Here is a 17,253-nt window from a genome sequence, read left to right on the forward strand (position 1 = left end):
TTGTGATTTTATTACATTACCCTATGGAAATCTATCATCGAATGTCCAGTAGAGTTATATTGGACATTAAACAGCTGTTGCCTTGCCAGCTCCATTCAGTCTGTGTGATGTCTGATTGTGCCCATGTGCAAATAGCTCAGATAATTGCCCGATGGAGTCAGAACAAATGATTCGATGTCACGTGTCCTGCTCCATACACTTGATCCAGGTTCTCCCTCGGCTAAATCAAACAACCTGATTCCTCTGACATTGTTCATGACTGAAAACTACTTTAGTTTCTGGGTTTTGTTTATTATAAGACATTTTTGCAATGAGAGTGTAAAGTTCCTTAATCCCACTGAATTCATATATTTTAGGATATAGTTGTTTACAACTGACATACAGAATATTCAAGCAACTGTTAAGGTCTCCACCTACCACATCACTCCCAGTGTGCTTCATTCAGTGCTCATTGGTCCAACCATGTTTAATTTTTAACCAAGCCTCTGTTTACCTTCAGCTACAACCCATCTGGTGCCCTTAAATCTGTTACTATAACCTATGCAGACTGGGGAAAATAGAACAAATATTAGAAAGCAGAAAAAAACAAAACACGTCTGGACAGGATACATTTGGATTAAAAGACAATAAATTTTAAAACCTTGTGATGTTTGTTAGAATAAAGAATACTATGTATTTTCTATGGATAAAAAGAAAAGAAAGGATGATGGAGACTATGAGTTGAAAGAAGTCAGTACAGGAAAAAACCATTTACAATTAAAGTTAGTTCAAAGTTAATTTGGTATCAGGGCACCAGGGGGAGAGAGAAGAAAATGTGTAATCTGAGACCAGCAGCATGATGGTTTCAGTCAGCCGCAAAACCCACGAGCCAGTCCCAGTAGAGTAGTTAATTTACGTTTGATAACTGACCTTCTATAATTGTTTTTTTTTATTATTATCTAGCCATAACTTATGCAAATTTGTGAGTAGAATGACTCAAATTAGTGGGATGAGGCTTGACTGTGATTCTGGATCAAAATCCTTCTAAAAATGGTTTCATTAATAAATACCATGCGAGTCCCGTCTTTTGTCAGGGATTAAATTTTAATTATTGTTTTCGCTCTCTCATAGGAGTGGAGTTTGTTGTGCCAAGAACCGGCTTCTACTGTAAACTCTGCGGACTTTTCTACAGCAGTGAGGAAACTGCAAAGACCACTCACTGCCGCAGCACGGTCCATTACAGGAACCTACAGGTACAAACTGCGAAACGGCACACACCTCCATTCTTTTATCCAGTCTTTGAGAAATTAATTATATGAACACATCAAATCTTTATGGCGGGAGATAGTGTATCTGACATAAACCCGTGTGTGCTGGCATTCCCGCATGCCCATATAAAGTCGATCTGTGTGACGCACACTCCTTACTGAGGGATTCATTAGGCCACATCAACTGTGGCCTTAACGAAAGATTACACCAGCTGTTTTCAGCCTAGAGAGTAATCTCTTTGTTCCACAGTCAGCACGTGCATATTATATTAATTTGCCTTGCCTTTTTCACATGAGGATAAAACTTACTTTTCTTTTCTTTTTTTATTAAGTATGATTCTGTTCTCCAAACAGGATTGCAATGATAAAAATGACTTATCTTTATTTTTTAATTTAGCACTAACCCCACTGCAGAGGCTGTGTTACCTATCAATGCACTGAGCAAATGATTCATTAACACCTGCAACTACTTATTTGAAATAATCTTTTTGAAAAATAAAATTTAGTTTGGAAGACATAACAGATATTAAATAATCAGATAGCACAAAGACACTTTTGGCAATAAATAACTCTTTTGTCTCTTTTGTTTTCTTTTGTTATTGTTTATTGAGAGAAAGTTTGCTAATTCGAGTTCCTGAAATGTGAGGATTTACTTTTCTAATGGGCGTTAGTGGCTTGACAAATCGTTTAACCCATTTTCTAAGTTTTCATTTCATAACAGCTCAAATTTAAACGACAAAAAAAAAGTTTTTAACAAAATCAATGGATCGTAATCGTAAATTGAAATCTAGAATAAATATACAGCTTGCTGTCACATCCTAACGCGCGCACATACGCACGAACATAGGCATCGCATGTAAACTTGCGACTGTATTAGGTTTCCCGGCCAGTCAGCACCGACCCATCTTACATTTCCCTCGTCCTTTGCAGCACAGCTGAAGCGAGGTCGGGGAGCGTGTTTCCTTCACATTTGATGCATTACATTCCAAGGAGGAAAAAAACAGTTTTAAACAGTTGTGCTGTCTGTCAAAGCTCTGTGTGTTTAGTAGTTTGTTTGATTTTGTTTTGATTCTTGTTTTACTCTTCTCATCTTCAGACAGTACAAAATAAATGATTTAAGTGCTGACACTTCTCAGAATGAGGCTGGATTTTTATATCAGCATTTAGATTACTTTAATTTTACTGAGTATAATGTGTCTCTTCTTCCTGAGATTATGTCGATCAATTGTGAAGTGCTTTCCTGTAAAGGGTGTCTGAAGAAAAAACAAAGCATGGATGGGTGTTAGGGTGCTGGGGGATGTTCCGGAGCAAGACCGACCCATGAGACGGCTAGCACACCACTTGCAGGTATTAAGCAGGTATCTGCTTTGATTTCTTTTTAACAGAAATACCTTTCCCAGCTGGCAGAGGTCAGTCTATCGAGCGTGCTGACCGAACCTCCAGCTGCACAGTGACGATACCTCGACCTCTCACCTGCTGCAAAACGAACATCAGAGGAAGGATTTCCTAAACAATCCTAAAGCACGGATAATGCCATACATGGAACATGCGGACAAATACAAGAATGCTGATGTTTATGGGAGAGCAATGTTTGAATAGCGCAGGCAATAGAGGCTTTCAGGTTTGTACATACGTGAAGTGAAATGTATAGTAAGGTTTTAAAATTTAACTTCAATTTTATCATTTTTCTTACAGTTTACTTTAATGGTTTGTGTGAAATGAAATTAAGTTATATTGTTGGAATAAAAGTGCATTTACATTTATCTTAAATTATCTAGAAAAAAGTCTTTTACAGTTTGTGTTTTGAATTTTGTCTCGTCATCACTGAAACAACTGGGACAGACTTAGGTCTGCTAAATTACTTGAATATGTTGGGTATTAAGTTTATGATTTTTTTTTGTTACAGAGCCTGAGAGCTATGTGTATTTAAGAAAACTGGACAATAACAAAAAAAACAAACGTTTGTGGCATTTGTTTTTTTCACTTGACATCATCAGTGAGGATGTTTTCTTCATCTGCTTGTGTTTTATCTTCTCATACGTCTTTGTGACATGAGCTCTCAGGGCCACTGTGTTTTTTTTCCCCTCAGTTTAAAAACTGAGGCAGATTCTCAGGTTTATTGTTCTTGTTAAACAAATTTCACTGTATAAATAATAAAATTAACATTTTTATTTATATTTAAGGCTGTTTTTGTTTTTTCCCTTTTTCCCCACATGCGATTGTGAACTTCAGTATCCGTCAGGGAAAACTATACGTCCTTTAGATTAATAATGTTTCAGTGATACAAAAGATCTTTATTTTCTCTTTTATGTTGAATGTAATTCATAGGACAATCCCAGTCATATTTGCCAAGACATGTAATGCCTTAGATATGAAACTTCAACTGGACCATGTGTTTAACTTAAACATGAACTGTTTCATGTTAGGACAATTTGTTACGGAGGGATTATCAAGCTCACACTCTGTTTTTGTATACTGTGAATACTGATCCTGTGACTTCAGCAATATAGTATTATTTTTCTTTGACAGACTTCTTGACTTTTTGATGGAAAACACTTGAATAAACATTGTGAATGTCTCAAATTAGCCATCTTCCTTTCTTGAACAAAAAACAGATTTGATCATTTTGCTTTAGCAGCTTTTTTGTGTGTAATAACCTTGAAAGGCAGTGCTGTGAAAGAGCTCCACCAAGTGTTGAGGCAAAAAACCCCACTACATCCATGTAATTCTGCAATAAATCTACTGCTGTAAACAGAAATGTAAAACCCAGAGAAAGTTTTTAAATGCAGATGCGCGTTTTTTATTTCATCATTATTTGTTTACTGTGATAAATTTAAATCTGCTGGTTACTCACAATATGCAAAAATCCGGATCGCACTACAAAAACTGGAAATGCTGTCAATTGCAAAATTCCTTTTGAGTGACCTTATAATGAAAATGTTGTAATGATAATTTAAGTTTGTTCATACACAAGGTTTTCAGAATTTTAGTTATTCACTTAAAATACCAATTTTAAAAATGGAAGATTGGCCATGTACCCCACTTTTCAACTACATGTATTTTTTTTAACGTTTAGTGAAATTATCATTACATTAAATTAAGTATAATATTGCCATGGTGGAAAAAAATCAGTTTTTAATATAAATTAAACATCAGTTGTCCCAATGTAACTGGTGTTAACATACAAAACGTTTTTTGTTAAAGTAATGCATCATCCCTTTATATCAATAGGTCTGAACTAGAAACTGGAAGTGAGATATACAGTACGTAATAAATTTATTAGACCACCTGACATGAAAAAAAAAACAACAATAAAAAACATAACACGTTTTTAGAAAGCTGTCACAGTCTTGTTTAAAACTAAAAATTATATTGGTATTTATTAGCCATATAAAATGAATTCATGTTTCTACACTCAAATTTGAGCCAGAACAAGTATAACATTCAATCACTAAAACCAATTTTTATGTTCAGAAATGAAAGTAAGGAATTATAAATGTGAATTATAAAGTTTGGTGGCCACATTTTGCAGACTCTCCAATACTGACTGTAACTTGGATAGCCTCCTCCTTTCTGAAGCCTCTGTCAGACAGTCAAGCTCCACACCCACAACGGTGCTGGCATTCGGATTAGTGTACTGAATCTGTTATTTTTCCACCACACTCAGTGTAATGCCCTAGCACACAACAGCAAAGAGCATTGTACTGTCCAGCACAAACTCATAAAAGATCCTGAACAGCTGTAAAAGCAGCTCAGTCATCTCTGAAAATAGAAACAGAGGCCTTCTGTGTTTTTGATGAAGTCCAGTTTATTGTCATGAACACCAAAGTATTTGTAATCATCTACTTTCTCCATACAGACCCAGTGGATGAAAATAAGGGTCACTGGTGTTCGTGTCTACCTCATCCACAACCACTTTTTAGTGTTTGCCACATTAAGCTGCAGATGGTTTTACTCACTCCTTGTGACCAAGTTGTCCACCACAGCATTATGCTCTTTTTCATCACTCTCTCTGATACATAGAGAGGTTGATGAGGAAGAAGGGTCATTTAATGGTAGAGAATTTATGTATATTTTGCATTAGAAACTGTCAAAAATAAAAATTAAGGAGGTTGGTGGGGAAGGTGCGGTGGATGAATGAATAAAGGAATGCTTTTGATTTGATTGAAGATATGTGGCAGCTATTTTGTTAAAATTGCCCTTATTTGTCATACTTTACACATGCCTGCATGCTGGTTTAGCAATTAGTGATGGAATTAGCAAAAGTTTTAGCACTAGCATCTCAATATTCTTCCTCCATTATTGATTTTAGAGGATTTTGGTGAAAATAAAAGACATTTATATAAATTTAGACATATACTTTAATCTTTATTTTTTTAAAAAATACAAATATAAATGTATAAAGTACCACACAAATAGTTTATATTTTAATAATGTCTTGTCCTAGGCTATCGATAATACAACGTCAATAAAACCATAGCTTTATTATTATTATTTTTGGAAACCTGCATGTTGCAGCTGCCAGTACATGCCATTTTTGCCAATAAATTATGTATAGAAAGTGCAGCTCCGCGACATCGCCAACAGAGGGCAGCACTTAATAAAGCACACGGGCCTCACAGAAATTGCGAGAAGGAAATCCGTGTTGCATGCTGATTGGCTCTTTCTTTAAAAAACCTTTCCCCCAGCCAATGAGCAAAGGAAAAACATTGGCCTAAGTGCCAGCGTTGCCTGTAAGTAAAACAAAAACAACAGTGTTCGTGTCACAGTTTGGAGCTTGGACCCAGCAGACGGTCGGAGATTTTTCTGTTGTTTGTTTTTTTTCTAATGCTGTGATTTATATGACAGCGTAGATAAAGATATTAGGATTTTATAGATGTATTTCAAGATCGAGAACGAGCTCGCGACTTTGCAATTTGATATTATGTTTAATTGACGTTCGGGCTTCGAGAAGAAGAGCTAGATAACAGTTAGCGACGCATAAAACGCCTACAAAAGTGCGGATATTGGACGGTGTGGGAGTTTTATTCGTTGATACGCGCACGGAGATAGATTTTTAAAGCAGTTACATCTCCTAGCAGTGGATATTTAAGCTAATGTAGCGTTAGGCATTGTTTATCAACAGTGCGACTTTGAATGAACAGGGGGAGGGGGAGGCGTGGTGTTACTGAATCTTGTCTGGGCTTGTTATCGACGCACGTCCGCACATAAGGTGACAGTTTCTTGTTCGTTATTGCAGGTATCGCTTGAAATTCTGTTTTTGCGCCGTTCTGCCGCAAAAGCTTCTTTTCTACTGTAAATCATGGCAGCTGACTGCGAGGCCTGGCTGAACGCAAACCCCGTGGGTAAGTGTGAGCATTCAGAGCCATTTAAGTATTGTGCTTCATCAGCTGGATAGGATGTGGGGCAGTGGGGTTTTTTTTTTTCATGCGGAAGTGGGTGAAAGTATGTTATCTTGCACTGTGTACAGATTCGGTTACTTTTTTTTACTCCCCCTCAGCTGTAGTCTGTGTTTAAGTGCAGATAGAAATTATCTGCATGCATGCATATTGTCAATCAAATCAAACCAAACACGAACTCACCACTATTTTCTCTTGTAAACCAACAGAGGTTGGAGACCTGAGTGACTCTTTTGTATCTGGGGAGGAAGACAATGGAGGTTTCATTATCTCTAATAAAAATATTAACAACGAGATCAATGGCAACTGGGTGGCCTCCTCTAGCAACAGCATCCAAGAGGCACGAATGAAGGCCAAGGCCAAGCGGAGGCTGAGGAAGAACTCCTCCAGGGACTCTGGCAGGGGGGACTCGCTCAGCGATAATGGAGATGTGGTTAGGGGAACTTCAGTGGCACCCACAAGTCCCAAGAGCAAGCTGCTGGACAGAAAGTCCCGGCTCGGGAAGGGCAGAGGCCTCCCAAAGAAAGGTAAGAGCATATTATTAAATGAAGAACGTAGCACAGTTGTAACCAAAGCACGGTCGTTATCAAAGGCATGTGAATGTTTATCAAAGAGCCATTTGTATTTCAGATTCCAGGACTTCAAAGGGAAGGTGCTACATCCACACATTCATGTAGTGCTGTTGTTGTTGATATTAATGCACAGGATGTGACATGAATAGTCCATCTTTAAGATAACTATTGGATGCACAGGTGCTGTTTAAACGAGTCTCAAACTCGAAGTTACAGTCACAAGGCGTATGGAGCATCTGATTTCCTGTGTTTTTGTTGTCTATCTATTTGGGTGTAAAGCAACATTAACGCTATAGATAATTATGCTATTGAAAATATAATTTTTCAATCAGCTGGAAATGTTGCATAATGGCTTCTCTGACCTGCCAACTTTTTGCCTCTTGTATAGGTTGTATAGATAATTGTTGATCTATAAGTAGATGAGAGTTTAGCAAAGTGTCAGCATTTTCCAATCCTTCGGCCACCTCTCGCTGCAGATCTTCAGTGATGTCAGCATACAGTTCTCGGTTACAGTATGTGTCCCTGCAGACTGCAGTACAGTTCAGGCACTTGACTCTCCCCATGGGCATGTCTAGTTTCTCCCTGCGCAGAGCCTGCCCTCTTTTGTTTCTGTTTCTTTTTTTTCTTTTTCTTTTTTTCTCCATTGCGTAACAGAACTGCCACACTATCAGAGCCTGGCAATTTGAGCTTGTAGCTTTTCTGCATGAAAATTTTATGCATTTAAGGTTTGGAAAAACATTGAAGAGGGTATACACAAGTGTAATGTTTAAATGCTAAAGCTTGGCGGTTTTCACAACCAAGGTGGACTCGGCTAAATATAGTGACATGTCGTATGCCACATACTGGGTGGGAGACTAATGGAGGTTTTAAGGGATGTCTCACAAGCTGCTTTGGCATTCAGCTTCTTAAACCGTCTGCAATCTGCCAGTGCTGACCTCAGAACTGGCAGATGTTTGCTGCTTGTGTCTACACAGAAAATGTAGCCTGGGAAGCATGTTGGCAGCAGCTTCAGTTCTCTGCATGTATCTGCATAGGAAGTATTTAGCGAGTAGACCCCCATATACCAACACTGTGATGCATGTAACATACAGGAACTTGACTGGAGTGAAGTGATTTTTGGATTGGTACAAATTATGCAGACAGATTAATTAAATTTAGACTAAATGCTAATAGAAAAACAAGAGTATTTTCCCTTTTTTATCACTAGAAGCCCATTTCTTAAAGGAAGTTTGTACTCTATGACCAAAGCAAGTCAGGATATTCAGGAAACATGCAGTAAATGAAGTATCAGTAGCTGTTTTAGTTCAAAGTAGAGCACCAAATGCATTTGACACTTTAATCTTATGACTAAATTCAGTCCTGTTGTCAAAGCTGTTTGTACACTTGATAATGAAACAATAAGATTTGCCACTACATGTGGGGCACTAAAGCTTTTAAAAAAGAAAAAGAAAGCACTTTGACAATGTCACGCATCACAATTCATATTGTCACTGCCCTTTGTCTCCAGGTGGGGCTGGAGGAAAAGGTGTATGGGGCAGATCTGGTGAAGTTTATGAACCAGAGGCAGTAGATGAAAGAGACCCCAACTATGATGAAGATCAGGTAATTGTTGTGCTGACATCACCTGGATTATTATTATTATTATTAACACAGGCTCTTCTGCAAATGTAAAAAAATGATACATGTTCCACAAACAAGTGTGACTGAAGTGCGATTCTGCTTCGTCAGGAAAACTGTGTGTATGAGACGGTGGTTCCCCCGTTGGATGAAAGGGACTTCGAGAAGACTGTTACCCCCATAGTGCAAGAGTATTTTGAACATGGAGACACAAATGAAGTAGCGGTGAGTGTTACCAAGTTAATGTAGATGCATACTGGCAGTTGAGGTGAGCTACTCTACTACAGAAGCTGACATCAACACACAATAAAAAAACTAAAAAAAAAACTGATATTAACACAACCATGAATTCTAAGACAAGTTGGTGTCCTTTTCCTTTTCCAGGAGCTGCTTGCAGAGCTGAACCTGGGGCCTATGCGGAGCGTGGTGCCCTCACTGGCTGTAGCACTGGCCCTGGAGGCCAAAGCCAGCCACCGAGAGCTCACCTCCAGGCTGCTGGCTGACCTTTGTGGGCCTGTTTTGTCCCACGGCGACATGGAAAAGTCATTTGACAAACTCCTCAGAGAGTTGCCTGATTTGGTCCTAGACACACCTGGGGCTGCTCAGGTGAGTGTTTGGAGACAAATGTGTGTATACTTATTCCCCAGATAGCAACTTATTCTGTTTGTGTGTTTTCTAGTTACTTGTTTCTTGAGGATATGAGTCCAAACTAGGTCTTTGCAGTTAAACAAAAGAACTTCAGTTATAATTCTGGCTTTCAGCGATAATTGGAGCAAGATAATCGAGATAAAACAAGTGGTAAAGGACATTTAACAAACTGACTTCCTGAAGAATAATTATTTCAAGTCAGTCCCTTTAAAGAAGATAACAGTTTTAACACTCGTCAGCTAGAAGTATGCTTTTTGTTTGAAGTGTTAACATAGCTTGTGGTTGAGCACAGGGGAACAACGCTGTGGGGGTTTTTCTTTTCTTTTCTTTTTTTTTTTTGTGTGTTGGTGTGCAAGAGAGAGCCGGTGTGTTTTTTAGAGCTCTTTCCCTTTCGGCCTGCACAGACATGAGATCTGTGGCTATTGTCTAACTGTGCTCGCAAAAAGCAAGCTCAGCAAAGGACGCTAAAAGGGTTATTCTGCGTACTTCCCCCCGCACCCCTCCTCTCGCCATCTCATTGGGTCTCGCTGGTCATGTCTGTCCCACTCTCCAAATTCTCAGTGGGTTTAAAGGGGCATTATGATAACGCCCTGCCCCCACTTTCTTCCCTTCGCGCTTTCGCTCTCTGTTTCACACACAAGCGCACACACGCCCCCTTACTCCTCATTTGCCTGTCGGTCTAGACACAGCAGTGGGTCAGCTGAGATGTAGCTGCCTCTTGTCTGTACAGGAACAATGAGCAACAGTGAGCCCAGGCTTTGTGGAGGCCAGAAGAGCAAAGGCAGCTCTTTCATTTTCCTCAAACACGTGCTCACACTACTGTAAACAAAGAGACACGTGCAAGTGAAGCAACAGTCAGTCATCTGTCCAGTCAGTGTTTTTGTGGGGCCTCCAAACTGAAGCTTGTAAACTACGAATAATCTTATTGTTGCAGGCTGTTGAAAGCCGACTTTATTTATGCCGAAAATAAATGACCAGTCAATCATATCTCCTGATTTAGTGGGTTAGCAGCTCTAAGAAACAGGAACATGGTGCAAGAGTGTTTAAAATTATTTGCTTTTTTCCCATTTTTGTATCTCTCTTTTAGTTGGTGGGTCAATTCATTGCACGAGCTGTAAGTGACCAAATATTATCCAAGACCTACATCGAAGGCTACAAAGGAAAAGTTGACTGTGAATATGCAAGGTATGTCGTTCTTGGACTCCACCAGAATAGCTTAGCATGATGAAACAAGGAGTTTTATTCTTTCTCCCTTTTAATTATCTCTTCTAATTTGCTAGCCTTAGCAAACAGAAGGTTTGTGGCAGTAGGTGGGGAGCTGTTGGCCTGGTATTACCACATTAGGAACATTTCTCTGCGGTCAGAAACAGAGCGATTAATCTGGCGAGTCTGAAGCTTTTGGCTCACAGGGATTACTTGTTCATACACTGACCTCATTATTTTAAATGTTAAATATGAGCATCCAACTATAAATAATAATGAGAAGCGTAATAATTTCTGTTGAAAGGATCAGGGTACAAGTTAAGTTTGTATTTTAGCTATACCATGTGTACTTCAATACGAAAAACTATACAAAATCTGTATTTCAGATTTTGGGTTAGATCAAAGTTTGCTAAATAAATAGGCAGTAAATATTTTACAAATATTTTCTTTGGGTTTTACTCTGGAGCTCGAATAAAATGATAGAAAAAAAGTTTTTTGTTTTTTTTTCTGTCTCAGAAAATAAATTTGTATAAATCTCTTGAAACTCATAATATTTGCCAGCTGTAGCCTATGTGGGGTAATAGTTAGGATGGACGGTTGAAAATTTATTTTTTTATTATTTTTTTTTTTAAATGGCACAAAGATGTCCAAATCATTAACTTTGTTTTTAAAAAGTTCATGGAGTCAAAAAGGAATAAAAGTTTGTTTTGTGTTTTTTCACAGAAATTAAAGATGTCTTCATATATAGTCAGATCTTTTAGCAATAAACTGATTTCAAACCCAGAATAGGTTGGTTTTATTATATTGCTTTAATGGTTAGTTACATGTTTGTCTGCACCATTTGCATTTTGAGAGATCAGGGTAATTATAGCTGTTGGAATAATGCAATAAGTCAATGTGATTCATGAGAAAAGAGGATTTAGTTTAGCCTTGTGATCAGCTGTTCTTGTTGTCCTCTAATTGGAGAGCAGCAGGTTAACACCAACAGTATTGTTTAAAACGTTTTTGCCAGTGATATGAGGATGCTTTCAAAAAATTGCCATTTATATTGTTTATCTAGAAACTGAATAAAAGTGTGCATTTATTAAAAAAAAAAAGGACAACAAAACAATATCTAATAAAAGTAAAATGTTGGGATCATGATTTGCTTTTGAAACTGCACCAGTTCTCACAGTGTACAAGCTGTTTGGGGCAGGTTGGTTGAATGAAGGCTGTCTCAGTGCCCATGTTTTTATGTAATCCCAGACTGACTCCTGGTTTTTGTGATCAGGGCTCTGTTAGGACCAGACCATCTGTTGCAGGACTCTTTTTTTCTTCTTGTTAAGAGTTTGTACTACATGTTGCCTGTCTAATTTGTATCTAAGAATGCAAATGTCCAATTTTCCTTGCTAGCTTGCTATTTGAAGAAATGTAGATTGAGGGTAGAGCATTTAAAGTTCCCAATGAGGAAGTGTGCATCATGTGTGTTGCCTCCAGCACGCTCTACTCAGGCACCACCTCTCTTAAACATTACAAGCAACTCTCCAAAACAAGGAGAGAGAGTTTAGGTTAAAGTTTTATAAACCTTGTGTGTATCGCTTTCTTCTCAGGGCGGCTCTGGACCGAGCAGCCGTGCTACTGAAGATGAGTATGGGTGGGCTTCGCATAGATAGCCAATGGGGGACAGGTGGAGGCCAGCAACCAGTCATACAGCTCATCAAAGAGGTAGGTTATATGAAGCAGAATCAAGTACACTCTGAAATGAAAGCAGTTTTTCTGAATTGTAATCGGTTCTTATTATAAAGCTCGAATAAAACTGAAGCAGCACTGTACAGTCTTCATCATGTATTTGGGGGGGTTGTAGAACTTCTTCCTAAAATGCAAACCGTGCCATGTTGATGAACCGGTCCTACCTGGTCTCGTTGTTGTTTTCAAAATAGCAGTCATATGTGGGAGAAACGTTAAGAGGTCTGAAAGCGAGGAATTGGTGAAGTAAAAGTATCCCAAAAAAACTTTTTGAGCAGTTGTGTGTAAAATATGTCTGTTTTCATCACTTTCAAGTGAAATTGGAAAGCAGATGGCAGCAGACTTGCGTTTTGTTTTTCTTTGTGTAGCTCTTTGTTACTGTATGGATATTGCCATAACAAAAATTCTCATTTGTATTCTGTCATGCCAGATGAACCTTCTTCTGAAGGAGTACATCCTATCTGGTGACAGCAAGGAGGCTGAGCGATGCCTCAGAGATCTTGAGGTTCCCCATTTCCATCACGAGTTTGCCTATGAGGTAAATTCATGGCTACATTTGATGTAGCAGCAGACACATTAAATTCAGTCTAAATGTAAAATGTTATAAAACTACTGAAACATTTTATCTGTTTTGAGGGGATTTCTTTAGCTTTACACCCTTAATGTTGCATTGTGTGGTCTTCAGTTAAATTAAAAGCTGTTAGTACTCTGAGTACTAACACAAGATTGTGAATGTTTCTGTTTCTCGCAGGCGATAGTGATGGTGTTGGAGTCTAATGGAGAGAAAACTTTCAAAATGGTTCTGCAGCTACTCAAGTCACTCTCTGTGTCCTCCATCATTACTGTGGACCAAATGAGAAGGGTATGGTGCCACCTGGTGTGTGAATTATGCACTGCTTTTTTTTTTTTTTTTTTTTTTTTTTTTTGTAGCTCTGTAAAATGGTTGTCTTTTTCTTGTAGGGCTACCAAAGAGTTTACATGGACATCGCTGAGATCAACATTGATGTCCCTCGTGCATACTTTATCTTGGAGCAGTTTGTTGACAAGAGCTTCAGCATGGGAATCATTGATGTAAAGTTGAGGGATCTCTGTCCCTGTCGGTAAGCACGCTGGTTTTCACACACATCTGACACTCGTCTCCAGAGATGTGCTTCTGTTTTTGTTAATCATGTTGTTGCTCTCATCTTCTCTCAGGGGCCGTAAGAGGTATGTCAGCGAGGGAGACGGTGGTGTTGTCAAACTTGAAAGCTACTGAGAAGGCTTTGTGTGCCAGATTACCCCAAAAAACATAAAGCTACTTTTTTACTTGCATATTTTTCAAAGTACCTGAAAAATGGTTTTTCTCCTTTCTAATGGTCAAAAGAAGGTACAGTTCCAAAATTGAGGTAAGGGTAATTTAAAAAAAAAAATGCACTTGTGATTGAAACTAAAGTAGATCACTCTCTCCAAGGTGTTTCAATATAAATATTTACATAAGCTAGCTCTTCAAGTGCCACACCTCTCCGTGTCAGTCATTCCACATTGTTTTGTACAGTATTTTCTTGGTTTCACTGCCACTCCTTTTGTGTTTTCTAGAAAGCAGTGTTTGTATCGACATGACTGGTTTGTGTCAAGAGCTTTATAAAAATGTATTAAAAAAATAAAATAAAAGGGAGTTTGTTGGTTCAATGCAATACTGGCTTCCTAACTAGCTGCTGTTTCTATGCTGTGCTAGGTTTTCAGTCTTTAATCACACATCCGTGGCATGAGTTCTGTGCAAAAACGAATACCAATCAGGTAACTTCACAAAGTGGTGTGTTAAGAGTGTTTATTTTTATATTTGGGGAATAAGGAGTGTGAGAGACACCCTGACGCTCCTTGATTGTTGATTAAATCACTATGAAATCATTTCATCTGTTTTTGTCTGTTTAACACACAGTACTAACTGCATACTGCAACTTAAATAAGCAGTTATCTGAAAGATATAATAATAATAATAATAATGATATAACACTTTAAAGTAGTACCTAAGTAGCTCACTACCCCTACTGGCAAGTAACAGATATAATCTTCGCTAATTCCATGCTATAGATCATTCAACAATAACCACAGAACAGCAAGACTTTCAAAAGGGATAAAGAGGGATTAAACACTTTTTTTTTTTTTTTTTTTTTTTTAACTCTGTAAAGCCAGATTCCCTCCAAGTCCATACAAATACATTCCAGTGCTTGGAATCAGTGCGTTTGCTTGATCCATCTGAAGGACTTTTGCCAGTTTAGGCATTTGTTTTTTCCAATCCTTCATTGGGTATCTACTGTAGTTGCTCCTTCATTGCCAGTTCCTGTTGTTTAACAGCCTCTTGAGCCTCCATTTGCATTTTCTCCAGTTTCTCAAGGGTGACTGATTTGAGTGGGAGCAGCTTTGGCTTACACAAAACCATAGTAGGGACATCTTCCATGGAGAGCTGTCCTGTGAGGTGCATTAAAACAATCCACAAATGATTACATTTTAATTAATTTAAGCATAAATGAAAATATTATGTAAAAACTTAGCATGTGTGCTATTTCTCACAAAAGTCTGCAGCACATTAGCTGTGAGAAATGTTCTCTTTACACTTTAACCTTTATAGTACTGCAAACAGAGCTACTGTTCTATTTAAAGGAGTTTCAAATATACGATGCTACATCTATAAACTTCTTATATCTTTTCAACCACTCCGGAAGAATTCAACAATATTTTTGATATCTGGTCAACTAGTTACCAATCTGGCATCTTACACATCTGATTGTGAGCCACTGAACAGCTTGTTCTTACTAACAACCAGTACACCGTTAACTAAAGAAAAGCAATATTGTCCCAAATGTTGACCCCAATTATATTTTTAAGCCAGAAAAGACTTTCAGGAGAGACCACAGAGTATATCTTTATTAAATCTACAAGCTATTATGAAATTTCAGTTCACTTCACGTGTTGTCTTGAGAGCCACAAACAACCTTTTGTAGCTACTGCTGTCCACATAGCTTTGGTACAAACCTTGTTTAGGCAGAACTTCTCTGAATATTGATTTGACCTCTGGCATGGTGTCCTTTGAGTGCTCGCTGAAAGGTAAGCATATTTAGTCATTTCACAACTTTTTGACACATATTCATAAATTCCGAATTCCGAATGCTCTCCGCTCGAGAGGGAATGCAAAATTCAAGGAGCCTGTTAGTTTTATAGTGGGTATTACATAGTTTATAATAAACTGGTCAGAAGGTTAGCCACAGGTCAGTACACAGTACTAGCTAGCTAGCTACACAAGCTCAGCTCCAGCTAAACTAACGATAGCTTTGCTTTTACCGAACGCTCTCTAATCCAAAGACACAATGTCTCACTAATGCACAACAGTATAAACAAATCAATACTATTCACCCACTCGGGCATGTGTAAAATGGAAATCTTTTTCTCACCTTCAGCACCAGTTAAAGATTACAGTTGTCAAGCCAACGCGTCCGCAAGAATCACGTGATTTTCTTCTGTTGTCTATTTAATTTGAACAGTGTTTTACTGGCACCTATAGGCAGCTAGCAGAATAGCAAAACTCGATAACTTGAACAATGTTTGACGCTATGAAGCAGGCTTTACAGGGTCATTGAGCGTCTCACGCTTCAATTTTTTTTTTGCACTTTTATTTTTGGACAGAACATGTGTATGGATGAGAGAGACACATGTGTGACAGTGTAGCTGTAAGGAACAGAGGTAGATGAGTTTAAGCATATTGGAGACAAAGTTAGAGAGACAAGACTGCTGCCAGGCAGGAGGAAAGAAAAGAAGACCAGAAGGGGAAGACCAGAAGATTTGTTGATGTAGTGAAGGAGGACATAGTTGGTGTGACAGAAGAGGATGCTAGGCGTAGGATGTGATGGAGGCAGATGATCACTATGGTGAACCATAAAGGGACCAGCCAGAGAAGGAAATAATTATGTGCACTTATTGCACTGATATAGGTTGGTAATGTTTCTGTATATGCAGAGAGATGGCTTCTGGTTGGCTTGAAAATAGCTAAAGGGTGTGTCGAGTACTCCTTTTTAAACAAAAAGTATTAGTATTGTGTATGTACTCCCCATTATGAAAGCTAACATTAGCATTTTGTCTGCTGCCATGTTATTGTTTTTGAAGCCAGAAGTTATCATATAGAAAGAAAGGGTGGCATTATCAGTCCCATCCATAACTGTGTGGCCTCTGCCCCCTCGCATCACCAGTAAGTTATTGCAGTAACAATCACACTCATGTTAATTATTTGGTTAACAGTAGCTCTGTAGTGGATCTACAGCAATTGCACTAGAAATGGTTTTGTAGGGCATGGGCTTATGCAATTCGGAATGTTTGGATTAACCCCCATATGTCTAAATTAGACTAAAAAAGAGGCAATTTTTTAGCTTGTGCAACAAGGTTTAAAAGCATGAGCTCAGTCAAAGATTGCAAAACAAACTGCAGCCTTTATATATTCTGGATTCACAAGTATCCTAGTGTTTGGTGAGTTCATTAATCCATTTCTGCAGAGAAAGTCTCTCCTATATTGTGCACTAAGCCATAAATACAGATCTTTTTGCACCTTTATAGCTCTGACTATATTTCTCTGTGATCATACCATGCTTGTATTGTTTATTATGCAGATGGGTTCATGATGTGGTTTAAATTAGATTGCTGATGCTTGAATCTGTCTTGTATTTGTAAAGGTGGCCCAGTGTATAGGTTATAATTATAGAATTGCCTCTTGTAGTACTGTTTTAAATGTACATTGAACTCTTTTATTTATTCATTTGATTTTATTTTGCATCTATTTTACAAGTCTACACATTTTGCTGTGTGTATTTTAACATG

At 38.2% G+C, this 17,253-nt stretch overlaps 2 protein-coding genes and 1 long non-coding RNA gene across 4 annotated transcripts in view; 2 read left to right on the top strand and 1 right to left on the bottom strand.

Moving 5' to 3' along the window:
• The window catches only part of rbm20 (RNA binding motif protein 20), a 33,857-nt gene extending 30,064 nt beyond the window's left edge, over nucleotides 1-3,793 (top strand). Inside the window, exons 15-16 of the mRNA XM_084929922.1 lie at nucleotides 1,111-1,232; nucleotides 2,633-3,793. Of these exons, the coding sequence (XP_084786048.1) occupies nucleotides 1,111-1,232; nucleotides 2,633-2,701 (191 nt within the window). The 3' untranslated portion in view covers nucleotides 2,702-3,793. The remainder of the gene's footprint in view (nucleotides 1-1,110; nucleotides 1,233-2,632) is intronic.
• Nucleotides 3,794-5,932: 2,139 nt separating this feature from the next.
• pdcd4b (programmed cell death 4b) lies at nucleotides 5,933-14,298 on the top strand. 2 transcript variants are annotated; one of them, XM_084930795.1, is made up of 12 exons: nucleotides 5,933-6,040; nucleotides 6,487-6,592; nucleotides 6,856-7,173; nucleotides 8,726-8,820; nucleotides 8,947-9,060; nucleotides 9,220-9,441; nucleotides 10,571-10,668; nucleotides 12,276-12,390; nucleotides 12,842-12,949; nucleotides 13,163-13,288; nucleotides 13,372-13,511; nucleotides 13,606-14,298. In XM_084930795.1, exons 2-12 carry the CDS (start codon nucleotides 6,550-6,552, stop codon nucleotides 13,664-13,666), a joined length of 1,440 nt encoding a protein of 479 aa, XP_084786921.1. In that variant the 5' UTR covers nucleotides 5,933-6,040; nucleotides 6,487-6,549; the 3' UTR covers nucleotides 13,667-14,298. The 2 variants fall into 2 exon arrangements, with proteins under 2 accessions (XP_084786921.1, XP_084786922.1); XM_084930796.1 differs by having other exon boundaries at nucleotides 13,163-13,273.
• LOC146385189 (uncharacterized) lies at nucleotides 14,202-15,924 on the bottom strand. The gene is made up of 3 exons (XR_014800454.1): nucleotides 15,840-15,924; nucleotides 15,424-15,488; nucleotides 14,202-14,859 (listed from the first exon to the last, which is right to left on the bottom strand). It is a non-coding gene; the product is annotated as an uncharacterized LOC146385189 (long non-coding RNA).
• Nucleotides 15,925-17,253: the final 1,329 nt, after the last annotated feature.

The sequence above is a fragment of the Perissodus microlepis genome, chromosome 6 (assembly GCF_051167445.1).
Source record: "Perissodus microlepis isolate ML-2025 ecotype Zambia chromosome 6, ASM5116744v1, whole genome shotgun sequence".
NCBI lineage: Eukaryota > Metazoa > Chordata > Actinopteri > Cichliformes > Cichlidae > Perissodus > Perissodus microlepis.